The sequence below is a fragment of the Dunckerocampus dactyliophorus genome, chromosome 6 (assembly GCF_027744805.1).
Source record: "Dunckerocampus dactyliophorus isolate RoL2022-P2 chromosome 6, RoL_Ddac_1.1, whole genome shotgun sequence".
NCBI classification, from domain to species: domain Eukaryota; kingdom Metazoa; phylum Chordata; class Actinopteri; order Syngnathiformes; family Syngnathidae; genus Dunckerocampus; species Dunckerocampus dactyliophorus.
Genome location: NC_072824.1, coordinates 20,755,262 through 20,783,051, shown reverse-complemented (window position 1 = coordinate 20,783,051; position 27,790 = coordinate 20,755,262). Strand labels below are relative to the sequence as shown.

General features: G+C 40.7%; 1 protein-coding gene across 15 annotated transcripts in view; it reads right to left on the bottom strand.

The window, feature by feature from the left end:
- adgrl3.1 (adhesion G protein-coupled receptor L3.1) overlaps positions 1 to 27,790 on the bottom strand; it is a 194,045-nt gene that overhangs the window by 2,746 nt on the left and 163,509 nt on the right. For 3 of the 15 annotated variants that reach the window (XM_054778902.1, XM_054778901.1, XM_054778904.1), the window contains 9 exons: positions 24,957 to 25,177; positions 19,445 to 19,511; positions 17,190 to 17,281; positions 12,361 to 12,529; positions 9,945 to 10,121; positions 9,478 to 9,571; positions 4,861 to 4,989; positions 3,073 to 3,090; positions 2,246 to 2,548 (listed from right to left, as the gene is read on the bottom strand). In XM_054778902.1, coding sequence (XP_054634877.1) covers positions 2,246 to 2,548; positions 3,073 to 3,090; positions 4,861 to 4,989; positions 9,478 to 9,571; positions 9,945 to 10,121; positions 12,361 to 12,529; positions 17,190 to 17,281; positions 19,445 to 19,511; positions 24,957 to 25,177 — 1,270 coding nt within the window. The remainder of the gene's footprint in view (positions 1 to 2,245; positions 2,549 to 3,072; positions 3,091 to 4,860; positions 4,990 to 9,477; positions 9,572 to 9,944; positions 10,122 to 12,360; positions 12,530 to 17,189; positions 17,282 to 19,444; positions 19,512 to 24,956; positions 25,178 to 27,790) is intronic. The other 12 variants (XM_054778917.1, XM_054778905.1, XM_054778914.1 and 9 more) reach the window with 10 other exon arrangements.

Sequence of the window (27,790 nt, the reverse complement as noted above, 5' to 3'; positions counted from 1 at the left end):
TGTAAAATTAACACTTGTGTTTTTTTCGCAGATGACTAATATTTTGACTTTATTCCCGTGAAATTACAGCTGTTTCTCCCTTTCTCCTGAGTTTTTAAATGTTCCAACTGTTCCATTTCAGCTTTCCTCTTGTAAATTTTCTTCTTGAAATTATAACTCAACAGCTTTAAAAAAACTAATGTATTTTTTCGTTATTTCAACATTGTTACTGAAATGAGTTTATTCTCATATTTTTTCAAATTAGAAATCGATTTTTTTCCTTGTAATATTTTGACTTTACTCTGGTAAAATTTGATTTTGTTGATTTTTTTTTTGTAGAATTTTCCAAATATTTCTTTATCCCCATGTTATAAACGTCCCCCCAACCTAAGTTTCCAAAAATTGCAACATTATTTTTTGTTTTTGACTTAAAAAAAATTATATTTCAACGTCATGCTGCCAATGTGACATTTTTCCTCACACTATTACCTAAAAAACGATACTTCTTGAGAAATTATGACTTTTTTTCCTTGCTAGATCACAACTTTTCTCTTAATATTTTGACTTTTGCTTGATTTTCCCATTTTTGCTGCTGCTGTCGTTTTTTTTTTTAAGTTTCCTTGTTAAATTACATTTTTAGACAGCCACGGGCCCCCGGGCCATGCTTTGGACACCCCTGCTTTAGTGGAACTAATTAACCTCTTCGCACGTCGGGATTTTTGAGGGTGCTAAAACACCTAAAAAAGTCATACCCAAAGTAAACGTAAAGATATCATTGAACTTTTGAAAGCTAATAAGCTTATCTCCAGCAGAATCTGCCTACGTGGTCCTGACATAGAGAGATAGAAGTTTGAATACAATTAAATACACAGAACGCTGAGCCTGATGAGCTCTACCTGGCAACAAGTGGCCCAAACATACGGAATAATCCAAACAACTCTGTTAAAGGGACATTTTTTGAAACCAAGAAATACAAAAATAGCACCACCGGCTAGTATATGCCACCAATTTTATGTGAAAGGAACGGATTGTACAAAAACTTTTTTATACTATTTTATATACAAATTTTTGCTCGGCCTGAATATAACAAGTGGCGTTCATGGCTGTCAGTGTCACTGTTAGCATTTCCGTACATGTTCGTGGTGCATACACACACACACACACACACACACACACACACACACACAGAAAGGAAAAGGCAGAAAGGCGCACAACAATTTGTCGTTAGGCTGTTGTTAATTAATGTTCCAGTAAATGTGTTACGCTATAAAACAATCCCGTATAGTGACTACAGTGTGCTTTATTAGTAGCCTTTCTTGTGCCCTGTCATATGATTTCCTCCATATGCTCACCACCTGACTTAAATAGCCACGGGGGTGTCGGCATGTGAGTCCGTCTTCACTGTCTCTGTCCCTCGCATATGTTGTTTCTGATGTTAACAAACATCTTAGCATGAATCGTCAGACTCTCAGATTGTCTGAAGCCATCTTTTTTAGGTTGCGTTGATTTGTCTCCTTGCATGCAAAGTTTTCTTAAATTGCACCACTCGTTATTCTCAAACAACTTTTCTTGTATCTTACTTTTCTCTTCCCTCAACAGATAGCCACCTTTGAACACATAGCCTAACGTTAGGAACAAATTGCCAACATTAGCTGACAACAAACCTACCTAGTGTCCGTGTGTGTTTTATGTCATCGGAGCTTACGTAACTACTGTAGGACGATAACGCCATTTGTACGTTCGGGTGTTGGAGCCCTCAAGGCAGCTGGGGGAACCGACTACATACTTTAAGACTGTTAAGTTTTACTCTTAATAGCGGTTAACTTCTTTGTCCACTTGTATTTATAAAGCTTTCATGACGGTGACAGTTTGCCCCAGATGAGATTATTCACATGACTTCTTATGGGAACACCCTGAACAATTTACCAAGCACACCATCCTGGTACAGACTTACTGACCGCTTACTGACATCGTGACCACTTGTGTCGGCTCCTTATTGGCTCAAATTCACGTGCAGAAGAGTAAAGAAAGAGTAAAGGTATTTTGAGCAGTCTGACAGCTAATGCCACCCAGGATTGTTAATTGGGTGGGTGCTGACATACTGTAGCTTAGCACGTAATCACCGCCACCACTGAGCTTCAGATATGTAGGCGGTGAGGATGGCTTGGTTTCTAGGAGCCGGCATTCGGAGCTTTGCGGTCCAAACCCTGTCTAGATAGAAATGAACATACAGTACAGTATGTAAAAATGAAAAGTAAGAGCTCACCTCCATTGGCCATGCTGCTGTTGACCAGCTTGTTCATCAGGTTGTGACTGCGTTCGCTAGTGGCCCTCTCGTGGTTGTTGAGATAAGACGGGATATAATTGGAGGTAAGCTCTTTCAATATCTTCTTTTCCAAAGTGGTCTCTTTGTGGTTGCTATGGGTGCCGTAGCCGCCGCTCCGGTCTAGAATTTGCACACAGTCACTCAAGTATTCGCTGCTGGCCATGCTGTAGTTGTTGCCGTGGTTACCATTAAGAGGCAGCGTGTCCATAACACTGGAGTCTCTTGCGTTGTTCAGGATGCCCTCTGAAGTACAGTGAGAGATGAAAAATGGATTCAAATCTTTCAGCAGGGAAAATTACTTTTTTATCGGGTGAGTTTGCTGAGAATTTAGTGTTTTTAAAATAGGCTGGAAGCATCCATAATTAAATGTGTTAATTAGTGCAGTGACAAAAAACAAGGCTGTGAATTTTAGAGCAAAAGACATGGTAAAAGTCACACTTAAGGTTCTTAAATTGAATCCTTTTGGGACAAAACCGACTGCATTTTAATCCTAGCGACTCAAATGTCTTTAAATTGGATAGCCAACATTTCACACACACTGCACTGCAAAGTTGCACTTAAGAAAACGTGCTTAAAGCATTTTCACAGCGAGAAAATGCGATATAGATTTTATACGAAATTAAATAAGCCAATGAAAAGTTGCTTCGGAGAGGCTGACAGCCAAACCAAACTTCTGTTTGGCTGGGGAGAGTAAGAAAAGTTATGCAGAGTGCCTCAGAAGCCAGACAAGAAAGTCTAAGTTACTGAAGGAGGAATTGAACCCATACTTGTGTCTCGGTAAGATGCTAAAGGACGGCATGAGGAAGGAGAGAGAAAAGAGACACAGATGTGAGTTTACACATCAAAAACAATACATGGGCAGTAATCGGAGGCATGATATAACACAATATCTCGTAATCTGCATTTAGACATATTGCTAGCTGATTGTTATTATGCTTGTTTGTGTTATTTCACATAGATGTCATACAGAAAACACTCCACAAAATAATGTTCTACAAGACATGCACCGATACAAAGTGAGCACAAACATTTCATTGCGCAGACTCCCAAGTATGTGCCATTGCTGAGGAAGTGTTTTCTCAACTCTTGTGTAATTGTTGCAGAGTAGGGATGGGCGTTTGACTGACCTTTTTGGATCAAATATGGGTATTTTGTCCCTTGAAAAGAGATGCTGTCTTGTATCCGGGTCAACAAAGTGACAGCTTTATTACGTTTTAAAAATATTACTTTTTAAATGGATGGAGGAATCTGTCAACTTCCCACAGCTGCTGCCGTGTACGTCTTTAGACAGCAAACTACTGCAGTGAAACGTTAATGAGCTCCATGTTACAGTGAAACCTCAATTAGCGCACGCCCCAGTTAGTGTATTCATTGGTTAACGTCAAAAATGTATGCACAAATTTTGCCCTGAGTCGCGTATATTTCCCAGTTAGTGAACAATATGGCTAGTGCAACTCTTGTGGCGTTATTAAAACCATTAAATTTAATAATGTGAGCTATTAACTTATCAAAATGTCCCTGCTAGCATCATGTTAGCATGGAAACATGAACCAGAAGTTGTTGTCCCCCAGCTCTGTCACCTGTCTGTAATGTCATCATCGGTTGACTCTGTAGTTCTTTGCTAACTAACACTTACGCTTTTCTTATTGATCATGGCTGCAAAATAAGCCACAATGGAGCCAAAAAAAGGCGCAGGCAGATGCCAGCACTTTGATAAACATGAAGGTGGTGTCCGTGTTGATCTTGCTGCCTCATAGCCGTCTCTGTCAACAATCAAGGCTTCAATCAAGACAAAAGTGACGTTAAATGTTCATTTATCACTTTCATTTGTCATTTGTATGCATTTCGAATTGCTTTATGCATGTAAAACTAAAATTTTGGGGTGTCTGGAATGGAAGAATTGCATTATTAATTGGATGATTAATTAACTCCAATTTATTCAGTTCAAGTATGTTTCAGTCACAGCTTTTCTACCCGTCGCTCGCACATACCGGTGATCTGGAGAGATGCGACCGTGACTCAGAAATTGACAGCAAGTTAGCAAACAACAGTGGAGTTCCGGTGCTAATTTTACGAAAATGTTGATCAGTGAAGCAGAGTCATCAAAAAACCTTTAGCTTTTAATTGTCTTATTTCATGGTTCAGAAACAGGGATTGTCTTATATTTGGATAAATATAGTATTATTGTTAAAAGGACATATAAATCTGATTGTTCTGCACTCCTGTTTTCACGCCACAGTTGTATTGAACACAACAATGCTGCATGCCAAGAGGATTTCACTTCCCATAGCAGATGAAGTAGTGCACTCCATTTGCCTCAATTGCTTTAAGACATGATTATCATCAATCAGTTCCATACAGAATTCATAATGATCTATTAATCAATTACGATGCCCATCCCTAATGCAGAGCGATCTATCAATTGCCTCACTTGGGAGTCTTCACCACATCACCAAGAAGCCTGCATCACAACACAACCATCATGCAAATGAAAAGTAATGTACTTTCATAACAATCTGCATGCTGTACATTTAGAATAGGAACACCAGGCACACCTTGGGTGTTGTACATGCCCGCAGCAGGGTTGTTATAGACTGCAGAGTCCCCCAGGAGAGTGTTATAAGGATTGTTAGTACCATGGGGACGAAGGAGAGCATTAGTTATAAGATGATTAGCCATGGTTCCTGGTACAGGCAGATAGAGAAAGGAAGGAGGAAAAAGCAACAGCCAAGTCAAGAGAGAGAAGAAAAACAGGAGGATATTTGGTGATTGAAAAGGGGAGGGGGAGGGAGCATGTAGATGCGGCTCAGTGGGAGTCAGTACAGCAAGAAAGGGATGGAAAGTGAGTGTGTGGAAGAAAGAAGGAGAGAAGAGGACAAGTGAATCAAACAAGCCAACACAATTCTGAGGTAAAAGCCTCTGCAAAGCTTTACAAGTCATTCTTGCAGCCACCACTAGTCATGATTGTGGGGGGGGGGGATACAGTGGGAGTGGAGCATTGCTTGGACAACATGTTGCTGCACTTCAATATGCTTGGATATTTGTCTGGAGTTACATAGCAGCGATACAGTGGATGGATTCAAATAATAAAGGGTGAGCAATATTTACAGTCTCCATCCATCCATCCATCCATTTTCTATACCGCTTGTCCTCAAGGGTGTATGCTGGAGCCTATCCCAGCTGACTTCAGGCGAGAGACGCGGTACAGCCTAGACTCGCCTGCCAATCGCAGGGCACATACTGTATAAACCATTCACACATTGACACTCACATTCATACCTATGGACGATTTACAGTCTCCAATTAACCTAACATGCATGTTCTTGGAATGTGGGAGAAAACTGGAGTACCCGGAGAAAACCCACGCACACACGGGGAGAACATGCAAAGTCCACACCGAGATGCCCAAGTGATGACTGGAACCCAGATCTTCCAAATCTCCAGTGTGCTAACCACTAGGCCCTATTTAGAGCATACATTATATTTGAAATCTATTGCAATAAGAGGTTTTGATTATTTTTTTAAGCTAACTCTTCTAATCCTGAACTGCAACAGGCAAAAGTGTAAAAATGTGTTCTAACATGCACCCCGACTGTATTGCCGGTGCTATTATTTTTCCACATCAGTTGGATTGACTTGAAATGTTTCACACAGTTCAATGCGCTCTACAAAGCATCTGATGTAACTTTAAGATGTTTCGCCGAGTCATCACAACATCGGGTACGCACGCACCTTTAGGGGAGTGACGTGTGTAAAGCTAGAATGTCTTCCAATGCTTTTTGAGTGTAACCCATAGGGGGTGCCACAACTGCCACGCCATGGGTTGTACTAACTTTTTCACGACTGTATGTGATATGAATACATAGCTTGAGGAATACGACAGAATGACCACACTCTTAATTGTCTAAATTGTGGTTTAGCTCGGTAAATAAAACAACTCCACACGATAATGTTTTAATCTCGTTTCGACACTTTAGAGCAGCAAAGTTATTTGATTGGTTTAGATTTACTTGCTTTGTAGCAGGGGTGCCCATCATGTCCTTTGTGATCACTTGCTTGTGTTGCCCACTTCACAAATGCCACTTTGTGGATGTCATATGACATCAGTCAGCTGATAGCTTCCTTCCTCCTGTTTCACTGTTCCTCCACAGCAAAGATGAACTGCCCTCAAGCGTCACATGGAAATGCAACTTTCATCTTTATTATTCAGATAACTCAGTGGTATCATGTCGATAACAAACGCTAGTGGGTGGTAGATCTTTGGGACTTGGTCATTTTAAAAGGAGCTCACAGGCTGACATAATGCGGACACCCCTGCTTTATAGTATGTTACGTCACTCTACTACTGTGGTGGAGCACAATTCTAGAGATTTCCTAGAAGCCCAACTTTACCATGAAAAATGAAAGTATTCCTTCTTTTTTCCACTCGTTAAACATCTACAATTCCAGCTCCGAATATCTCATTCTGTCTTTGTTCACTAATGCACAGTGGTCTGAAATTTGGGATGTGGCAGCTAAGCAGCTCTTCGCACCTTATTTGTGTTAAGTAGTAGGAGGAGGAGTGTGTGTGTGTGTGTGTGCGTGTGTGTGTGTGTGTTAAGCCTTCCCTCAGAACGTGTGCGATAATTCAGATGCTGACACACTGTGTCTGCTTGAGCATCAATCTGTCATGCTAACAGCTTATTAGTGGCCAAAAGGAAGACAGGGCCACACCTCGACTTGGGAGACTTTTAAAAATTGAACTATGTGAGTGTATTTCACGATTTGGATGTACTCAAAGACACACGCTTGCTTAACAGCGTTACTCTGGCCTTCTCTGGTGGGGGCGGCGATAGATATCTTTGAATACCGCCGACTACAGTCGCTTTCTACTTCAAAATAGTACCTCAGGAAGCTGAGATATCCAAGCCATGTTGAATGCATTATTGGGACGAGCCACACACCATTGGACAACGAGGGTCTCCTCCTGTATTTTCATTTCAACATGTTGGCCATGGTAAAGAAGCAAATGTTATTTAATGACCGTTGTTGACTGTGGAGCATAATACTGCAGCGTCCAGAGCTAAGGTTGGCATTTTGTGTTTTTGCCATTTCTAGCTGTGGACTTTAGTAAATGACACTTTCATTAACTCTTCAGCCCTTTTGTAAAAATTCAAAAAGGACATACTGCTTTGAATAAAAGAAAATATAGTGGAACCTCTACATTTGAATGTCATAGAAGTCGTACAATTTCGATTTTCGCGAATAATATACAGTATCTCTATAGTTGCACCTTGGCATATGAACTCAGCCTTTTCTTTGGCTTGTGGTTTTGTTTTTTTACAGAGTTAAGAGAAAAAGAGCGCAGTACAAACCAGAAAGTGATTAAGTGGACTCACATTCAAAGCAGTAAAACTCCAAAAGCATTGTTACTTGTTGCCAAAGTTAAGGTTGCGTGTCTACGAGTGGTTAAAGGGTCACTGACATGATTTTTCAACTTTGCTTAAATATGTTCTATATTGCTTGTAATTATTTGTTTTTGTACGTGCTGTGTGCCATTTTGGATCTTCCGGCGTCAGACCAGGGGCGTTTCCCGTGACGTCAGAGAAGGCGGACCTCTCATCTTGCAGTAAACAAACATGAGAGAATGGATGAGATAGAAGATGTTTACAGTGATTACAGCAAAGATTTGAACGATGTATCATTAGCTCTCCAGGCGGAAGAAACATCTGGAGATGAAATAGAGAACTTGCAGAACATGCAATTAAGCCGCATTTATTCCAACCACCGACGATGGGAATATACGTCTGATGAGGAGGTGAAGATATGGAGATGAAGACTGGTCGGCTTCAGACACAAAATGGGAAGTGTAAATTACCTTGGAGTTGCTTATCCTTCAATTAATGTTTTAAATCGGCTTCTTAATGAGAGTAAAGGGCTCTTTGGAGCCTTTTTTATTGTGTTCACTTGTTGGCGCCCCGCCCCACCCCCCACAGGCAACATATCGCTGTGAAAGTAAGTTTTAGAGCATGTGTAATGCTTTGAATGCTTGTCACTATGGTGTCATAGTGTCTACAATACATGTACAATATAACGTATACGTAAATAAGACATGACTTCCTGTGTTCTGTGGCAGCTTTGGTGCCTTTCTCCTCCTTTAGCACTGTTGCTAGCTTCCTAGCATTCAATATGTTTTTATACCGTACTTGTAAAGGTGTTTCTTCATAGCAGTCTTCAGTGAAATGAACGCAAGGCGGTGGTTCATAGCGCCACCCGGGGCTGCTCACAGCATGTGTTAGCTTACAAAGCACCGTTCTCGGCCGTTCAGTCCGTGAACAGTCAGGTGTGAACAGCCGGCTGCAACACAACGTTTTGGCATGACTACTATTTTGATAATATATATAAAAATATAATATATAATATATGAAAATATACCAAACGAAGTCGACGAGCTACATCTAGTGTTTGTTTACTCTGCCTAAAATGAGAGCTGCGCCTTCTCTGACGTCACTTGGGAAACAAGTCTGGTCTGCTGACGCCTGAAGATCCAAAATGGTGCACAGCACGTACAAAAATAGAATTTTTACTCGTTTAACGTTCGCTTTAAAAAAAAAAACAACAACATAGAATACAATTACAAACAATATAGAGCATATTTAAGCAAAGTTGAAAAATCATGTCAGTGACCCTTTAACTTATTTTTATACTTGGTGGCAAACATTTGAACCTGGAAGAGATTATTATGTTCATCCATGAACTTTCTATACTGTTATCCTGGGAATCGGTCCATTGCCAGCTGGATGAAAGTGAGCCAAGTGATCCACTACACTATCGCCAACCCACAGATGATCATTATATAATATACTGTATTAATGATATTACTTCCCATTGGAAAACTGTTGTTGTTTGGAAATAACTAAATCTTGAAAAGGACTGACTTCCATGATTCCATTCTATTAAACACTCTATTGTTAAATTATTCCAATGTATCTCTGATAGTGTCAGTCATCTACCCATCCTCCAAGCATCCGTCCTACTGCATCATATATGCACCTCACTCTCGAGTGGAACGTTATGTTATGGGACTCCAACCACTACTAAATGACAACTCATGCTTGATGCGCCTTCTGCTGCTAATAAAGATGATACATTGACAGAGACGGGGATGCAAATGTTTGGTATCCCGCGGTTACCTCTGTTAAGCGTGGCGGAGCTGTTGATGTCCCCCGTGATGAAGGAGGACTCCTGTTTCCTCACAGTGTCGTTCCACATCCGCCTGATTCGACTCTACGGGAGAGGAAGCGGAAGGGAAAAGAGGAGGAAATGGAGCAGCCGTGGTGAGGGAAGGGAGGCGTGACCACATGAAAACGAAAGAGGAGAAGCAAAGTATAAACATAAAAGGGTGTGGTGTACAAAAAAGGGCAAACCAACAACCAGCAAGGGGATAAGGGAAAACATAACCACCCATCAATGCAATTTACACTTTAAAGACCAGAATGCCAGCATCCGTGTGCACAGGTGTGAGTCAAGGTTTGGGCTAGCTCCACTTTCAACTCCAAATGAACTTATATATTAATTCAGAAATCAATGACTTCATTTAATTTGCAGTTGAAAGTGGAGAGCAGTAACCTCAAACCCTCATGGCGTGCACTGGCCTCACCTGAGAGTCTGCTGTGCTGTAGCGTCCAGGTGTGCAGGCAGGTAAGCTCACCTGTGAGCCTGTAGAGTAGCGGCCGGGCGTACGGGAGGTGGTGGTCTTGGACGAGGAGATGGAAGTCTCTACGCTCTTGCCGCTACAGCAGTGAGTACGCAGACACTTTCCGTACTCTTTACGCACCTACATGCGGGATTAAGTGGAGGTTGTTAATAAATAATGCCGTTAAGCAATGGAGTCGTAAAATTTTGAGAATTTTCTGGAAAAGGCTGACAAACTTAGAGTTGAACCCATAACAACGCATGTATCAACACATTTTGCTAGACTTCAGTTCAGTGACCATTCGATCAACAGCGATCAACTCCACGAGTGGGTTTTGCTTTCTGGAAAAAAAAAAGGTGTCTCAAAGGTTGTTAGCAAGTGAGCAAACAACAGAGGCGGAGTTATGATGCTAATTTTAAGATAATGGTGTTCAATGAAGCAGAGCTGTCGCCTAATAATGTGATACTCGATGCGTCAATCTTGCAGTTGTTATTTCACTGAAAAATGGGAACACAAATGAAAAAAGTTTGTCTAAAAAAGAAAAAAACTTTCCAAAAAACAAGGAGTCAAGTGGTATTCAAGGCCATCCTATACTCTGGTCAATAGTTATTCAAAAAAGTGTTATCTTGTTTCATAGTACGATGAAGCAAATTCATTTTGACCTTGGAGGTTCCACAGTAATATCAGAATATTGCGGTCCAAGTAAACACATCCAGTGATTAGCAGTGAGGAAAATCTGACCTTTCACTGTAGTTTCCTCATGCTTTATGTACAATATAGGTGAAAGCTTGAATGATTTGACATTTTACCACAACTACCTCTCCCAGCTTGGCTCTTCTATTACTCTAAAGCATGTTTTTTTTGCCTTGATATAAACACAGCACCTAAATCTTAGCTGAGAATTGGTTGACAAATGTGCCTTGTGCAGCACTGACAAAAAACCTACACAGACCAGGGTGGACCGAGCCCAGATCCTGCGTAGTCTTGCCGCTTTGATGGGACCAAAATAATGTTGGTCTTAATTTCATATATTACCCTCAGGACTGCTTTCTCTTGCTGAGGTTTCTTGAACAAACATGGACTCCATCAAAATGTCCCACGTGAAAGGATTAACTTTATAACTTCCTTCCCATTAACATGACCCGACTTTATTACTTGGATATGTAATGGGCGTATTCCTCCAGGAGTCACGTGATGCACTTGTACACACAGAACATCTGCATTTAGATCCCAATCAAGTTAGAACAAATAGCGCAGTAATTGCTTTTTAACAAGCTTGTTGGACTGGCAGGCCTGTTTTGCCACATGCTCTGTTTGAACAGCTGTGTGGTGAGCCGCTCCGTGCATCTTGGGAGAAACCCATGTTGGGCTGCAGCCAAAGAAAACCTCAGCACGGTTCTGAGGACATCTCTCTGGACACCTGATCTGATGGCCTAACACATACCTTAAGTACACTGTGGACGTACACACACCACACACAAACATACAGACCCTTGCTGGAGGTTTACCTGCTGTGCATTTAAAACTGAAAGCTCGCAGTGGGTCTGATGTCACATCAGTATTGAGCATTTGATTAATTTTCTTGCCAAATCCTGTTCCTCTATCTATTCTCCACGGCACTGAAAGTGTGAGACTGTGGAGATATGACAGGATATGTAGGTTCCTCCGGGAAACCGCGCATAGTATAACTTCAATTTGTAAATATATGCGCTCAAATCCTTCTCTGCTGGCCTAAACACGTTCAGATGCTCTGGTCTACATTTACAACTTAAATTCTCCCATTTGTTCAAAGAAATTGTATTATTTCCCAACAGTATTATCATTATTTAACAGCATGTGTCTTGGCTGCAATGCTTCCAGTACGTGTATTAGATTTTTTTTGTGTCTAATCAGATTTCAGCTTCTATGTGTTGCCATGTCAACTGAATCTGCCCAGGGCCTTCAGGATCAGTAGTGCTGGCCCATGTCGCTTAAACTGTGTTAGCAACGGGGCTGTTTCTTTAACCAATCAGGTTTCAGATTCGCCTTGCCGGCTCACAATAACGTCAGCATTTTTTCAACCTCTGATTGGTTGATCGGATCACTTGCTCCATAAGTACGACACACTTGCATTGATACTCCGATACCCTACTTCCTCTACGTGCTGGCCATGGCCAACAAATTTTCCAAAAATTGCGTCACGATGTATGGCCCGCTTAACGTTCCTATGCCGTCCCCTTTTGATGATCGTCAATGCTCCATTTAACACCTCTATTTAATTCTCTCATAGTGGCCAGGTGTGTGGCCTATAAAAGCAAACTGCCGCGATCTCCAATATCGCACAGGATCAGAAAACACTGTCAAGACAATCCATTTTTAATCTAGTCTGCATCTCGCTCACCTTCTTCTGCAGAATGCAGTGGAAAATAAAGATGAACATGCCCTGCAGCGAGTTGAAGATGGTGAAAAGGTAGGCCATGATCACGGTGCTTTCGTTGATGTACATCAGGCCAAAAGCCCAGGTGAGACCCAGCAGACACAGCAGGGCGATGGCCCCAATCACCCAAGACCTGCAGGAAAGGAGAAGATCCGTGAGAAAAACATATTTTCCCCCTCATGTTGCGCTCAACAAACTCTTAGAAAAGAATGATTATTCTCTTAATGTGTCCGACATAAAGGTCAGCAGTGGCCGTGGATAATGGACGGCATGCGGACAAGGTACGTTTCAGCTTGTGCTACGCTAACCTTATCGCTTGCCCTCAATCACAAAATGCTCTTCAGCCTACCGTGATGCATGTGGTATCATAAAGGAGGAGAAAGGGGTTAGGAAGGGTTCGCCCAAATCCATGACACAGTGGGAGTGGGATGGAGAAAACCAAGGTAGGTATTCCTTATAAGTAACACACTCAGGGGGCATCAAACACCACATACAGAGGAAAGTAGGAGAGGTGATATGGTAGCTGATGTCAGCCACAAGAAGACTTTTTTTTTCCTGAGTGCTGAACGTGTGTTTTCAAATTTCAGGGGCTGAAACAAGTAATAGCAAACAATACTGTAGAAAGTGTGTATATTTTTCTACTAGGCAGATAACTTCTCCTGACTGGGGAAACTATATTTTGCTCTATTTTTCTTTACTCCTTCCGATTCATATTTTCCTTTCCTTTGCAGATATATTGATGTGCTAATTCCCCCAGAACGAGGAGCCTCACTTGATTCGTTTTCTGCACAGTACAGAAATGTGTTACCAGACTTCCACCTTTTCACACATTTTTATACGTTTTAAATGTAGACTTGCTCTACATGATGTGGAAGTGCCATATCATGAGGTGTTTTTAAGTTGTCCCTGGTTTCATTTTTAAATCTCGTAAATGGTCAGGTATGAGAAGTTCACGAGAGTTCCACGGGCTCTTATGACTTTGTCACGTCGCAACGTTAGGAGGTCCATGTATTGCAACTTGCCGGGTGCCCAGCAGGAACCGCTGCTCAGTAACCCCGCCCACAAAACTTCAGATATATGGTTTCTTTTATGAAAAAAACTTACTGTAGTGCCCCACTGGGATCCAATATCATTATAAATCTCCATGAAATTAGCAGGATAGGGCCTCTTTAATTATTTTGGGGTTTTTTGTCACTGGGGAAGCTCACTGCATTCAGTTTGTGCACTGAATAGATGATTATCATTTGTAGCTTTAAATGGTCACTACTCTGAATTTTCTTGACTTGTATTTCTTTAATTATTGTATTGATACACTTGGACAACCTGGAAAAGCATCAAACCTAGATCCATTAACTTTCCAGACAGAAGACAATTTTATGACTGGTCCCTCTCCAAATCGTGTTCTATTCTTTTTTAATTCTTGCTGCATGTGCTAACGTTGGGGAACCTCATTCCATTCACATCAGGGAATGTCAGATATATCACGTTATACCTTTAAATGACCCCACTCCATATTTGACCTATCCTTTACTTATTGTACTTATTGTACTTGTTACTTATGCACGTATTGATGTGCTCACTTTGCCTCACTGGGGAACCAAACTCCATTCGCTTTCTGCATGGACTTGTTGTTTTTTTTCCTTTTTAGATTTATATTTGCACATTGATGTGCGAACTTCACTATCCTGGGAAACCTCACTCTATTCACTTTTTCTATGGAATCTTTCCTGTTTTAGTGTTTGCTACTTTTTTCCTTTTTGATTTTTTTCAGGCACCTGTTTAGCCAGCAAAACAGAGAGACTTTAAATGCTAATTGTGTCTACTGCTGGTTCCTGCTTTGTAAAATCATGATCAGAAATCATTAACTCAATTCTCAGTCCTATCCCATTCTGGGGGAAAAATACATCCCATTATATAAGTGTGTCACATACTGTACTGTATGTGTGAGGCTCTAGTGGGATATAGCAGGCATTCCAGTACTATTTCCCCACAAAAGGTCACCGTTTCTGGTACACTACTGCCCTGATAATGGCCGCTAATGTGATTGGCTGACTGAGCATTGATCACCTCTAAAAAAAAGAGATAAAGACACATGGGGCGGGAGACAAGGCAAGGATATTAGCAAGATATTAGAAGAGCCGGGAGGAAGGAGGAGAAAGAAAATAGGAGGGTAAGTGAGTGAGACTGTGATGATTGATTTGATGTTGCCCTCTGTGGCACCATTCAGGCGAGACATAACCGCCAATAAAGCTCGTCTGCTGACCCTCTCCAATAAAGGAGCATCTCATCCCTCTTTTCCTTCCCTCTGTCCCCCACCACACTCTCCTCCCTCCCGGTGCTCCCTTAAGTCAGGCTCTCAGCTGCTTCCCCTCACTCACATTTCACCATTGTAACATTTCAACAGCACACTGGGGTGAGTTATATGGGTCAAAGGAACAGCTCACAAATGTCACAAACGTTCAATTAATTCATATTCCACGGAGATGAGGAGGCACGTGTGGTTAAAGGGGAGATGAGGCGGCTTCTACAGACAAATAAGACAACAGCAAACCAATCAAAATGTCTCCAGGGAGATGTCGGGGCATCTTGATTGGATAATGGCCTTACCCGAGCCAATCAGCAACAGAGACAATGTATAATCTCTTGAAATTAAAGAGACAAAGAAAACAACAAGGACGAACATAAATGTGACAAAAAACGGCACAATTATCACTCACAGTGAAATGAGACATGACTAATAAAGGCTGCTGATTAAAATCTATTCAACCTTCAGCATGCTCATAGAGAGAAAAAGTCTTTTAAAAAAAAACTGGGGGAGAAAAAAAAAATCTCAAAGCGTTTATCCTTTAAACTGCTCTTTGAGTTTTATCTTTAATCAGGCCTTTTGATTACAGCCCCCTGAAAGGCACTGTAGCAATGATCGTGTGGTTTCGCCTTCATTTTTGAAACACTTTCCAGCGCAGTTGCCTAAAAGAGACGGCGGCCGCGGTGTTTATAAGAAATAACAAAACCATCTCTTCACTGACTTTAAAACATTGTGTGCCACACATCGGCGGGGCACTCGGCGCTGATCCGCCACATATTGTTCAAATTAAGACTCAAGCCTTTTGTCTCAGGCGCTGCCGGAATGAGAGAATAACACAGTCGTGATTAGTTAGTCAAGCAGACAGAGACACACCAGCGCTCGGTGGAAATGAAGTCATATTTTCAAGTAACGTCCTCAGAGGGTCATATGCAGATAATAATGATGTGCTTCTCAATGAGAGGCATCTTGAGATGATGTCAGACAAAAATAAGATGTGTCTCACGCAAACATACCAAATAAAAAAAGACAATGGATGACTAGATCACCTTTGGGCTTGTTCTTTGTGCAGCCAGACGCAACACTGCTTAGTTGAACACACTGTTGCAAACAGCTCAGAGCAAATGAACTCAAATGTGTGGCGTGGACAGTCGGGGCGTGTACTTTTTGGTCTCTTTTTAGACACAAACACTAAATAACATTAGATTACTATCTGGCTGCTGATTCAGATGCTCACTGAAGGTACCACTGTGGGACTAAACAATATCTCACTGTCAGACAGGTATAAATTGAACAATATATTTATTATGTATGTAGGTTGTAGAAATGGAGTCACAATGATTAAAAAAAAAAGAAAAACACAATAAAATATATCATAATATTCATTTATCAGTTCTTAACTCTACTTTTATACATGTTTGTGTATTTCTTTTAATAGCAGACATTTTTTCTTGTATTTCTTGTGGCATTTGTGTATTAAAAAATTGAAAATTTGGTTATAAAATCAAATAGCCATTGTAAAATAAAATAGACATTCTTTGTTTATTTGTTGTGGCATTCATGTATTGTCTTTTCATATCTTGTATGTATTGTGTGACTATATTGTGTGATCTTTCCATGCATTCATGTCATTCGTTTAACTGCATGGTTCTATTTAAAAATTGTTACATTTGCGCCTCCATGACTGTGCAAATCAAAACACATAATAATGCCACACCATTATCATTTTGGTAAATTCAAAATGGATCTCATTAGATCTGGATGTGTACTTCATGTGCTGGTCCTTCCTTAGGGTGTACTTGAAATTAAAAATCTTACTTACATGGTTTTAAAGGGGTCTGCATTTTCTTACAAAGCAGTCAGTTTTTTCCTCCACTGTGTTGCTGGGCAACAAGTCTATTGCTGTTTCAAAATTCACACACTTCCGTACTTACGCTTAGTCTTACTGTCAAAATGGCGTGTGTGTGAGTGTGGTGAGTGTGCGGTGCTGGACACTTTCCACCCTCAATAGTCGCCATCTTGGCCATGTAGCGGAAACGTGAGGGATTCACTTGAAATACTGCCAGCTGAGAAGCAAGCCATAGTGATGGAAACTCGTGAACAACAATGGAAGTCATGCGTGTTTTATTCAAGTTTTAATTACTGTAAAATCGAGACCTGGGAAAATAATCGGGCGATGCAAATAAGAGCGAGAAAGCTCCTTCCACCAAGTGTGGTGACGGACAGCATGGATGTTCGCCTAGTGAAGCCACTTGCTTCAATATGTCTATTTTTATGGCTTAAACAGACAATGCAAAATTTGTTAATGGCCTTTAAAAGGTGCTGGTCGGTGGAAGGAGCACGGCCAGCTGTTCTCAGTTTCTTTATGAGGCTAAAAGCTGCCTGCTGGATCTTGCAATACACCTAACACTCTAAAAAGACAGTAAATGCTTAATGTCCCCTTTAGTGCACACAACAGTACGTACGGTATCAGGACAGAATGTACACTTACTTGATGTTGTCCAGACATCCGGAATCGGGTTTGAGGATGGCGGTGTGGTGGAACATCTTATATAGTGCGATACCAAGGAAGATTACATTGAGCTGAAACACACAGATAAATAGATACAAGTCAGCAGTGTGTGGCGGTCGGCCTAATCAAACACACGATTTACTCCCAGGTAATGCACAGGCCAACAGTAACTGGTTTCAAAACACAGCATCAGTCCAATGAGACTTGCTGCAGCAAGGAAAAATTCAGTCGTTACATCCATTCAGGATCACTATTGGAGCACACATCAAAGCTGCAGTCCCATCTGTTGGTGGTTTAATAAAGACGTGCTTTTGTAGTGTCTCTGAGGCTGTATGTGCTACCACTCAGTGATAGCCTCGCTGACTTTTGGTTAAAAGGAGCCCGGTGCACAGCAGCGTGCATTCTGACAGTTATCTAATTGGGAACATGTCCCAGTGTTATCATACCTTATTTTGTGGTATTTTATGCACATCTGGCAAAAGGGCAAACTCTATTTCCAACTCTCCAAGGCACTAAAAGTGCATGCATCTTGTTTAAGAAGGTTCTTGATTTGATATGGAGAAAATATCAATGCCATTTATTTGTTTACATTTATTCTCTATCATTTTTTCCTTTATTGAAGGCAGCCAGGGAAAATGCATGTTAATCAACATTTTCCTGTAAATATGCAAGATTATAGCCAGTGGCTAATTTCCATCTTTAGTCCCTGAGGACAGGTTGGTGTTAAGTACAGTAACAATGACATCTGACATAAAGGAAGAGAAGGAAGAATAAATAAAAACAGTAAAACAATAGGCATAACACCGTGTGTACTTGACAGAACCATGAATTTGGGGAGACACAAAGTGCTTGAGTGCTAAAGTGACTAAGTGTTAAAGTATTGAGTGCTAAAGTGCCTAAAGAATGAGAACTTGCTGATGTTCTTACATGTTTTGACATATTTCTTACAAACAAAATGTGGGGAGATGTCACTGTACTTTTTAAATGAACACAGGTGTGTTTTTTCCACAGAATGCATTTGACATTTGGCCTTTCATTCCATCTTGACGTGCTGTATTGTTCAAAACCAAAATGATTCTTGCCCTGATACCAAACAACAGTCAACAATTAGAAGTTGATAATCAAAAAAGGTACACCGCCTGATTTTTACATTTCACAGATTAGCCACCTTAGCCCTCTTGTGTGAAAAATAAATTAAACTAAGACTATTAAAAAATTGTCATGTTTTTTTTTTTTAAGTTTCACGTACAGAAGACAGAGTTGTCAAACGATACCTGTTCACAGGGACCAGCAAAATTGCTCTGTAATACGCATGGCAGGCCAGTAGTTGGCGATGTCAGTAAACAACCTTTCAACCTTACCAACCTTGCAGTTGAATCGTATAAAAAAAGTCATGTGATCAAGTTTGTACCATTCTGACTGCATGGGGCTGCCCACACCTCCTGCTGAGAGGGTTTGGGCGTTGAGTCTCAAGTTGGGAACCAAGACTAATATTTGCTTCAGCCGGGATTGTTCAAATTTTTTCATTTCGCTTCCTTGCTTCATGCCCAGTCCGCTGACTGAAAGAAATAGTCGTGAACACCAACGAAGAAGAAGCTGCTCAAAACTTTGGCTAAACTTCATTAAAAATTGTAAATAAATGACCAGTGAAATTAAATGACATCATCTTGTGGGATCCTCATTAACTGTGCTCTTAAAAAAAACATCAACAACAAAAAACAACATTCAAAATGTGTTATTTTACCAATATTGAAAACATAATTTAAAAAAAGAGATTCACTTTGTTTTAAAATATATATTTCTTGAAAGAGAGGGGTTGTCTTATACTTATGTCTTATACATCAACAAGGTAGTGCCGTTGCTTTGAAACAGAAATCCAATCCCAAAAATCAGAAGAAGTGTTTGAAGATTAAAATGATTTCCACTCCAAGGATATTTTGGATGCGGTGTTGGGAGCTGCTTTTTCTTTCTAGACTCCGCATGGTTTGTCATCATTGATGGCTTCCTAAAGATTTTCATCTGGTTGGAATGCATTCCAGCTTGAGTTAATCCACGAGTGGGGAGGACTTTTAATGACACATCTTTACACTTTTGAGAAGGAGGAGGAGGGGGAGATTGAGCAACACCTTCACGTAACCTGCACCAATAATATGGCAGCCAAGTTGACTTTTAACGTGAGCTGCTGCACTGACAGTGAACATTCATGCATGTGTGTGCGTGTGTGTGTATCTCACCATTATGATGAGTGTAGCAGGGCCTATAAAGCTCCAGATAAAGTATGTATCCAGTCGCAGCCAACACCTGAAGAAAGAGGAGAGATGCAGGAGGATTAAAACGTGTCTCAGAGGAATGCTGGCTGGCAAAGATTTACCAGCAGATGATAGCGTATGCGTCTCACACACACACAAACACACACACACACACACGGGCAGGAAGGAGAAAGAGTTATTTACATGACACTCCAATGCATCATGATGGAGGTATAGGACAAAAGGAATCAGGAGAGACGTGCAAATGATGGAGCGAAATAGACGACGCACATGACTCAATCATACATCAACACACTGAGGGCGAGATGATGATGATCACCTGCGATAAATAAACCGTTAATCCCCCCACCAAGGGTGTGGATATATGACACGACCACACGAACAATGTTCATTTGGATACTGAGTTATGGCTTATAAGACTACTTGTGGAGAACTGTGCGGAGAAAGGGTGACAGAGGCTCATCCTAGCATTTTTCTTCCAAACAAAGAAACATGTCCACACAGAAGGTGGGATGTCACACACACTTCCACTGTATGCAAATGATGCTCCCCCTAAGCGTTCTTCTTTTGGAGCAGGTTAAGGAGGAGAAAGTGTAACCTCCACTATGGGTGTCCGTGGGGGTCACCTCCCACAAAAAAAAAGTTCCTCTGAAGCAAAGTAGCCGACTGAATCAGGGCCAGCTGCTTTTGAATTATTAATCTTTCCATTTCCACCAGATTAGAGACCTCTTCCATGGGGGGTTGGGGAGAGGGGGTGACACAGTATCGTCTTTCTCTGAGTCGTTACCCCCCTGCCTTCATTATGGGACTGAAGAACTCCAATGCAAGGCCAAGGTGACGCAGCAGAGGCGGCTCATGATATTTTCTTATCAAACAGGCAAAAAGCAAGGCTGTTTTCAAGTTAGTGGTTGATAAATGAGTCAAATAACTCACCTTTTGCTCCAATATGAGCTACTATACCATGACAATAATTGGATTTATTAGCCAATCAATCAGGTTTACATGCAGGAACACTGGCTGTTTGGGTGAAATATTACACTCACTGGTACTCCTCATCTAATGGGATCCAGTACAAGAGCTGCAGCAAATATTCTGCCTTTACAAATTATACAATGTTCCGTTTTGGCTGACAGTCTTGCCAACGTATATAAATAAGTGACTTATAAAATGTTTACTATATATATATACATATATATATATATATATATATATATATTTTTTTTTTATTTATAAAATAAAATTGTCTGCCTCTAGGAAGGTGATGATGACTCACTTGGGTTAACACCTCTGACAAAGTATTAAAAAAACCTGTATTAATTTAACAATATGTTCATTATTGTGGTTGAAGCTTGTAATGGTGCAAGAATTAACTGAATCCTACTGAGACATGTTTTTAATATTTGAACTATTTCATGTACGGTAGCTAAAAATATTAACACCTCTCCATAACAATACAGTGTTCCCTGTCGCGGATTCGGTGTTTCGCGGAATTTTTTTTTTTATTACAGCGTTTGAACACTGTTACAGGCCGAGCCTGGCCCTTTAGGAAGAATTGCATTGTGGGAAGTTGACGCATTGTTTTCTGCGTCCTGATTGGCTGTAGACTATTGTCAATCAATCTCCTGAGTGCTGCCCTGCAATGTCTCCTGTGTCATGCTAGCTTGTAAATGAATCTTGGGTTTGAAGGAGGAGGACTGCAACAGCAATATGTTTTAACAAGGACACAAAAACGGTACAGTACAGTGGAACGGTGACAGGACGAAAAGGCGCGGTTACAGGAGTGAAATACACGTGAGTACCTTAATAATTTCCTGTGTCCGACCTGTAAGTTGATCATTAAAATTCAAACAAAGGCTAGAACTTTTTGGAGAGTGTTTAAACAAGAGAGAAATGTGAGAAAATGTTATTGCCTGTCTGAGAAAATTGTATAAAGTGTATGGTGAGGGGTTTTACAGCCTTAAAATATATATAGTAATTGTAAAAAAATAAAGTTGGCTACTTTGCGGATTTCCCTTATTGTGGCTATTTTGGGAACCTATCCCCTGCGATAAACAAGTGAACACTGTACATATACCTGTATTGTTGAAACTGAAAAAAATCTTATTTTATTATTAAATGTGGATTTTTTAAAAATACAAGTATTGAGTCTTATTGTCTTATTCAGAAGTGTGAAGCACTATTGTGATATTTAGTTTTATTTTCATTCATCTTCAGTTTTTTCACAAATCCAGTCATGTGTTCTTACCAGTGATAGGGGAATTTTAATGCAAAAAAAACATTTTTTGAAATTTTTATTTATTTGGAGGATGAATTTTGCTTCATCGTTTTCTTTCATTTGTGAATAGTGGCCTTCTTATAGCATTAGTTGCTATGTTTAAATTCGCAATTAGGAAACTTGAAAAGTCTTGCATCCTGACGCTGTCGTCTTGCATAGTATGTTTTCTTTCCATTTACATTTTTAAACACACTCACGAAACAACCGGCTAAAAAAAGCCCGCAGCAGCTAGTCAATAATAGTACACTGTTTGAACATTCATCTAGATTCATATTTTAATGATCATCCTGAGATGAAATATTGAGCTAAGTGGCATCATCAGATCCAACCCTTTTACACTTGCCCAACTTCCACAGAGTGATGTGCGCCTGGTGGGAAGCTGAACTTTTATACAAACGGTCTCCGGAGCAGCAGAGTGAAAATGTGAATCATTTAACAGCTTTATAATGTGCTGTCATTGTTCACCGTCTGTAGGGGCCATTCATTTATAAGACACCCGGGCCAGAGATTGTAAATGTTTAACGTAAATGTGTAAGGTTTGCATTGACAATGCAGCATTATTATTTCCTATTATGCAAATGATGTATTGAAAATGCATATGGTCACTGTCTAATGAAAACCTCATATAGAATAAAGTCATAATTATATTAGAATAAAGTCCTTTTTTATAAGAAAAGGATATTACAATACCGTACCTTAAAGGAAAACTGACCTTTTTTTGGAATTTTTCACAATCTTTTTGTGAGACAAGAACACACGTCTTTTCCTTTTCAATGCGTCTTGATAGCCGCCTCCTGCCGGCTGTTTTTCACTAGCTATGCACATAGTTGTGGTTCACCTATTCCTCCTTTAAAGTTCTCTAAAAAGCCACACGGTGGTCTAGTGGTTTGCATGTTGGCCACACAGTCACAGTCAGGAGATCGGGAAGACCTGGGTTTGAATCTCCATTGGGCATTTCTGTGTGGAGTTTGCATGTTCTCCCCGTGTGTGTGTGGGTTTTCTCCGGGTACTCCGGTTTCCTCCCACATTCCAAAAACATGCATGTTAGGTTAATTGGCGACTCTAAATTGTCCATAGGTATGAATGTGAGTGTGAATGGTTGTTTGTCTATATGTGCCCTGCCATTGGCTGGCGACCAGTCCAGGGTGTACCCCGCCTGTCGCCCAAAGTCAGCTGGGATAGGCTCCAGCATACCCCCGCGACCTTAATGAGGAGAAGCGGCATAGAAAATGGATAAATGGATGGAAGTCCTCTAAAAAAAAGTAAAAAAACCTGCAACAGTGTTTTATATACATGCTGTAACCACATAGTAACAGGCTTATTCATGATAATATTGTATTTGGATCATTTTAAGCAACATCGGAATTTCTTTCCTGGGCACGTTGATTTCAAAGAGTGCATTGCAACTAACGTTACCTCCAACAACAACAGCATAAAGAGTGCGTTCTGTGTTTGCTATGGCAGACTTTGTGGGAGCCGCCGCCGCTGACTACTTGGGGACAAATGCGGATCAGGATCTTAGCTTTTTGTTTGCCCCCTAATATACAGAGGATCTGTATATAGAGATCCTGAGCGGGCAAGAAGAGAGGGTGAAACATTGGGGTAGACAAGCGCTGAGAGAGTCAGGACCAGCAGGACTTGGTGGTGTAAATGTGGAGCCTGCCAAGCCATGCCGACAGAAATCGAGTGTTTCTGCTGCACTGAGTGGCACACAGTGTTACCATTGATGGAACGGCTTTGTGCATCTGGCGAGGAGGACATTGCTCCAAGAGACTGCATCACAACAAACGAAGAATTGTTAACACTAAAAAACCCTGCAGTGGTAAAAAATATTTTCCACCTACCCAAAACCAACTGGAAAAGACGCCCCAGGCCAGCTGGAGCAGGCAGACGACTGTCCATCGAGTAAGTCAACATGATATTGATTCTAATCACATAACGCTTGATTTCACAGCTGTATACACAGTCCATTTCGCTGTGTCACTACGCCAGAAAAGTAGTTCCTCGGTGTTAGCTCCTACAATAACAATGTTACTATACCTTGGTTAATATGCAGGTCACGGTATGTAAATGGAGCGTTGTTGGCGGTTCTTGGAGGTTTTTTTTAGAGGGCTTTATAGGCGGAATAGGTGAATCCCAATTACGTGCATGGTTAGGGAAAAACTACCAGCATGAGGCAGTTATCTAGAATGCACAAAAAAGGGAAAGATGTGTGTTGTTGTTCCACATAGGAATTGTGGATGATGGGCAAAACTACAAAAAAGTGCAGTTTTCCTTTAAGGAACGTAGTGTCTTAATCAAGAGCTCTTTTGCATATGAATCAAGCGCTCCTCTGTGCACTTAAGCACCTTTTGGAACACATGCTCACATATGGTATTGTCCGATGATCTAACATGCACTGAGCTAGGAAGTGACATGTTAACATACAGATGGACAAAGAAAACATTTGGCGGAAGTCTGTGCTCCACTGAGTGTCATTCTCGATAGCCATTTAGATGAACTTTGTCAAATTGGGATTGTGTGATGCGTTCACACACATTTTATTGTGCATTTAAAAAAAAAACTTAAAAAAAAAATATATATTTTTTTTATTATTCTTATTCTTGTGTACTGCTGCTATTTTCACAGCTGTAAAAACAAGCAATTTCCCAATTGTGGCCCAAATAAAAGCTTATTCTATTCCATTGTATTGTGCAGATTTACCTAATGTTGCGGCCAGATTAGTAATGTGGCAACCTCTTTTTCAAGTCGTAGGTCACACATACTGCAACTTTCATGAGCTTCACTCTTACATGTGGCGCATGCATATGCTTCATGTGATTGAGGTGTTGGCTGCCTTCTCTCCTGGACTCTCCCTGTGACTCAGTCAAGCATGCATGATTATGTCGTCATGTACGTTCAAGACTGCAAGTGCGCACTCCCTCCAGGGAATCAATCTGCTGCACACAAAGAGGCCAAGCTTTCCATCCACACCCCTTAAAGCCTTCCAAATTCACACGTGTCGTGTTCCTGTTGCGCTGGCTCTCCCAATTCTTCCATATTTCACTACCTCTCCTCCCATCTCAACTTCTCTACAGTGACTTTTCACAAGTGCTCATAGAGTCCAGTGCTCCAGCCAAAACGACAGCAGGCGTTTTCGAGCTCCCTCCATCCCATCCTCCCTTCTTTTCACACCCCACTATCATTCTCCATATCGCTTACACTCGATCTGTGCCGTAGCTCCTGTAGTCCACAGCGGCCGAGACGGCCACTATGACAGCCGGCACGCCGTATCCTGCCAGGTAGAAGTACTTGGTCCTGGAGTGTTCGCTCTCAAACACCTCCACCAGCATGATGTACAGCTGCACCCCTTCCAGGAACATCCAGGTGAAGGCTGCCAAGAAGAAGAAATGGAGTAGGGCGGCAAAGACTGCACAGGCAATCTGGTGAGGAAAAAGAGGAGTGGATTTAGATTAAAAAAAACAAAACACTTACATAATAATACAGCCGACGTCTTACATTTAGAATGCTTTATAAAGTTCTCGGCAAGCAATGAGGCTATGAGTCACATTCCAAAAGCACTCATTTATCATATTCAGAAACGAAGTAACAACTGTGGGGGTTTGGAAATGGAGAGTTGAAGACAGGCTAAAGAGAAAAAAAAACAAAACCCACACTGACAACAACGTAGACGATAACGACAATTACAGACGACACCAAATCACAAAGATAACTACCGTATTGACTCCAGTATAAGATGCTCTTTTTGGATGAAATGTCTGAACTTCTTCATGATTTTTTTTGCAATGATACGAAAGTTTTAGCAACTTTACTATGAATTTCTTACAGGGCTATTTTCAACCACTTTGTAATTAGTAAACCAGCCAACTTGAATATAAATGTTATGAAGTTTCTTTTGACAGAAGTACACTTTCGTAAAAGATTTTTGAAAAGTAGTATACTTTGTTTGCTGCCTCAATGTTGGTGTAAACTATTTTTCACGACATCCTAATTTTAAGTTCACAGCATGTCGCTAGAAGCGCTCTTATTTTGAAGGCCAGAAGTGTCTTGATGGTGTCTTGATTGTTGATAACAGAGAAGGACTGTGCACATGCATAAACTTGCCTAGCTGTGCCTCCCATCCTTTATTTACTTTATTTACAAGTTCCACGACATCAGCGAGCATCCTGAAACCCTTACATTGGCATGAGGCAGACGTCATTTATTGTTTGACTTCCCTCATTCTGCTTCCCTGACTTTACTCATAAACACTCTCCAAGTTTGGCAGGTCTGTCAGTATCTTTGTTCATGTTTGAACGACACTGGTGCCAGCAAGTCATGCAGTAGTCATTTATACAATAGTATTTGAAATTGGAGCGGGAGCGAAAACAATTCTGTCCCCTAGGGAGGTATGATAGAAAATAATTGAGAACCATTGCATTATGTAATTATGGCTGCATAATTTAGTATCTTTCAATTTACTATCTCTCAATATTGATTGCTATTTAGATTGCTTTATTCCTAAAATAATAAACTGAATCAAATGTTGGATGCAAACATGTTAAGAAAGCAAATTCCAAATAAATAAAAGGCAAATAATGATACCACCTGTGGTGGTAAATGCTCCACTGAGATTTTCATATGTATATATTTATATATATTTATAGTAGGTCACATTATTGGTTGATATTGACAGTTTATAAAAGGTGTAACATGATTTGGAGAGGCAGATGGTCCCTCCTTATGAGAGACTATCTGGTGAAAGCAAACATCAATATATCCTCCTGATCAAAATTTTAAGACCAGTTGAAAAATTGCAAGACCTTCCATTTTGCAGTCTTGGATCTTTAGGATGTTCTAAGTAGAGCTTCAAAATGCAAAAAGAAGAAATGTGAGAGAGACAAAAAAAATGTGTGTGAGCAATTTATTGCCAAACAGGCTGTTCATCAGTTGATCAAAAGTTTAAGACCACAGCCTGTAAAAGCCCAAATCTTGGCAAAAATGTGGATTCAATGTCATTTTCTGTCAGGTATTCACACCGTCATGATCTCTTGATGGCAAAGGCAAAAAAGCTTTCTCTCTTTGAACGCGGTAGGATTGCTGAGGTCCATAAGGCAGGCCTCTTGCAGCGCGCCATTGCTGCTGAGGTTGGACACAGTAAGACAGTCATTTTAACCTTCTTAAAAGATCCTGAGGGTTATGGAGCAAAAAAAGTCAAGTGGGAGACTGGCTTGGCAGTCCGTCAAGAAACGGGAAGATCCTCGCCTCGAATGAAGGTTGTTGTGCCGAGTGGAGTCCAATAAACATAAGATGGCATCTGTGAGAGAAGGGATTTAAGTAGGGATGTCCAATGTTCTCTTTTTGCCGATAACCGATATGCCGATATTGTCCAACTCTTAATTTCCAATTCCGATATCACACGATACCGATTTGTGTAACATCACTGGCGGTGATCTCCTGTCGTGGAAGGCCAGGACTGGACTTATTACCTAATTATGAATTATTATTACTATGTATTATTATTAATATATATTTTGTGTTATTCCATCCATCCATTTTCTATGCCGCTTCTCCTCATTAGGGTTGCGGGGGTATTATGTGTTATTGCACTCGAAATTTGACGTGATCTGTTCCGTATTTATTTATTCTTATTCTATTATTTTTTCTTATCTCTCATGTCATGACTTGCTTGTTTTGTGATTGAGCGATTAAGTTCATTATGACATTTTTGCAGAGCTGCTGGAAATGTGAATGTCTCCTGGAGACATCCCTAGTTTTAAGAACAAAAAACATCTTGAATGGCCTCGTCTCCATCGACGCCACAAAATTCCCTGTTTGGAATTTGTACGAGAGCACCAAGCATGGGACTTGGAAAGGTGGAAGAAAGTTTTATCCTGTGATGAGAAAAGATTGAACCTTGACGGTCCTGAAGGCTTCCGATGTTACTGGCATGACAAGGAGATCCCACCTGAGATGTTTTCCTCATGGCACAGTGGAGGGGGCGCCATCATGACCTGCTTTGCTTTTTCATTCCGCGGAACAATGAGGTTCAGGTT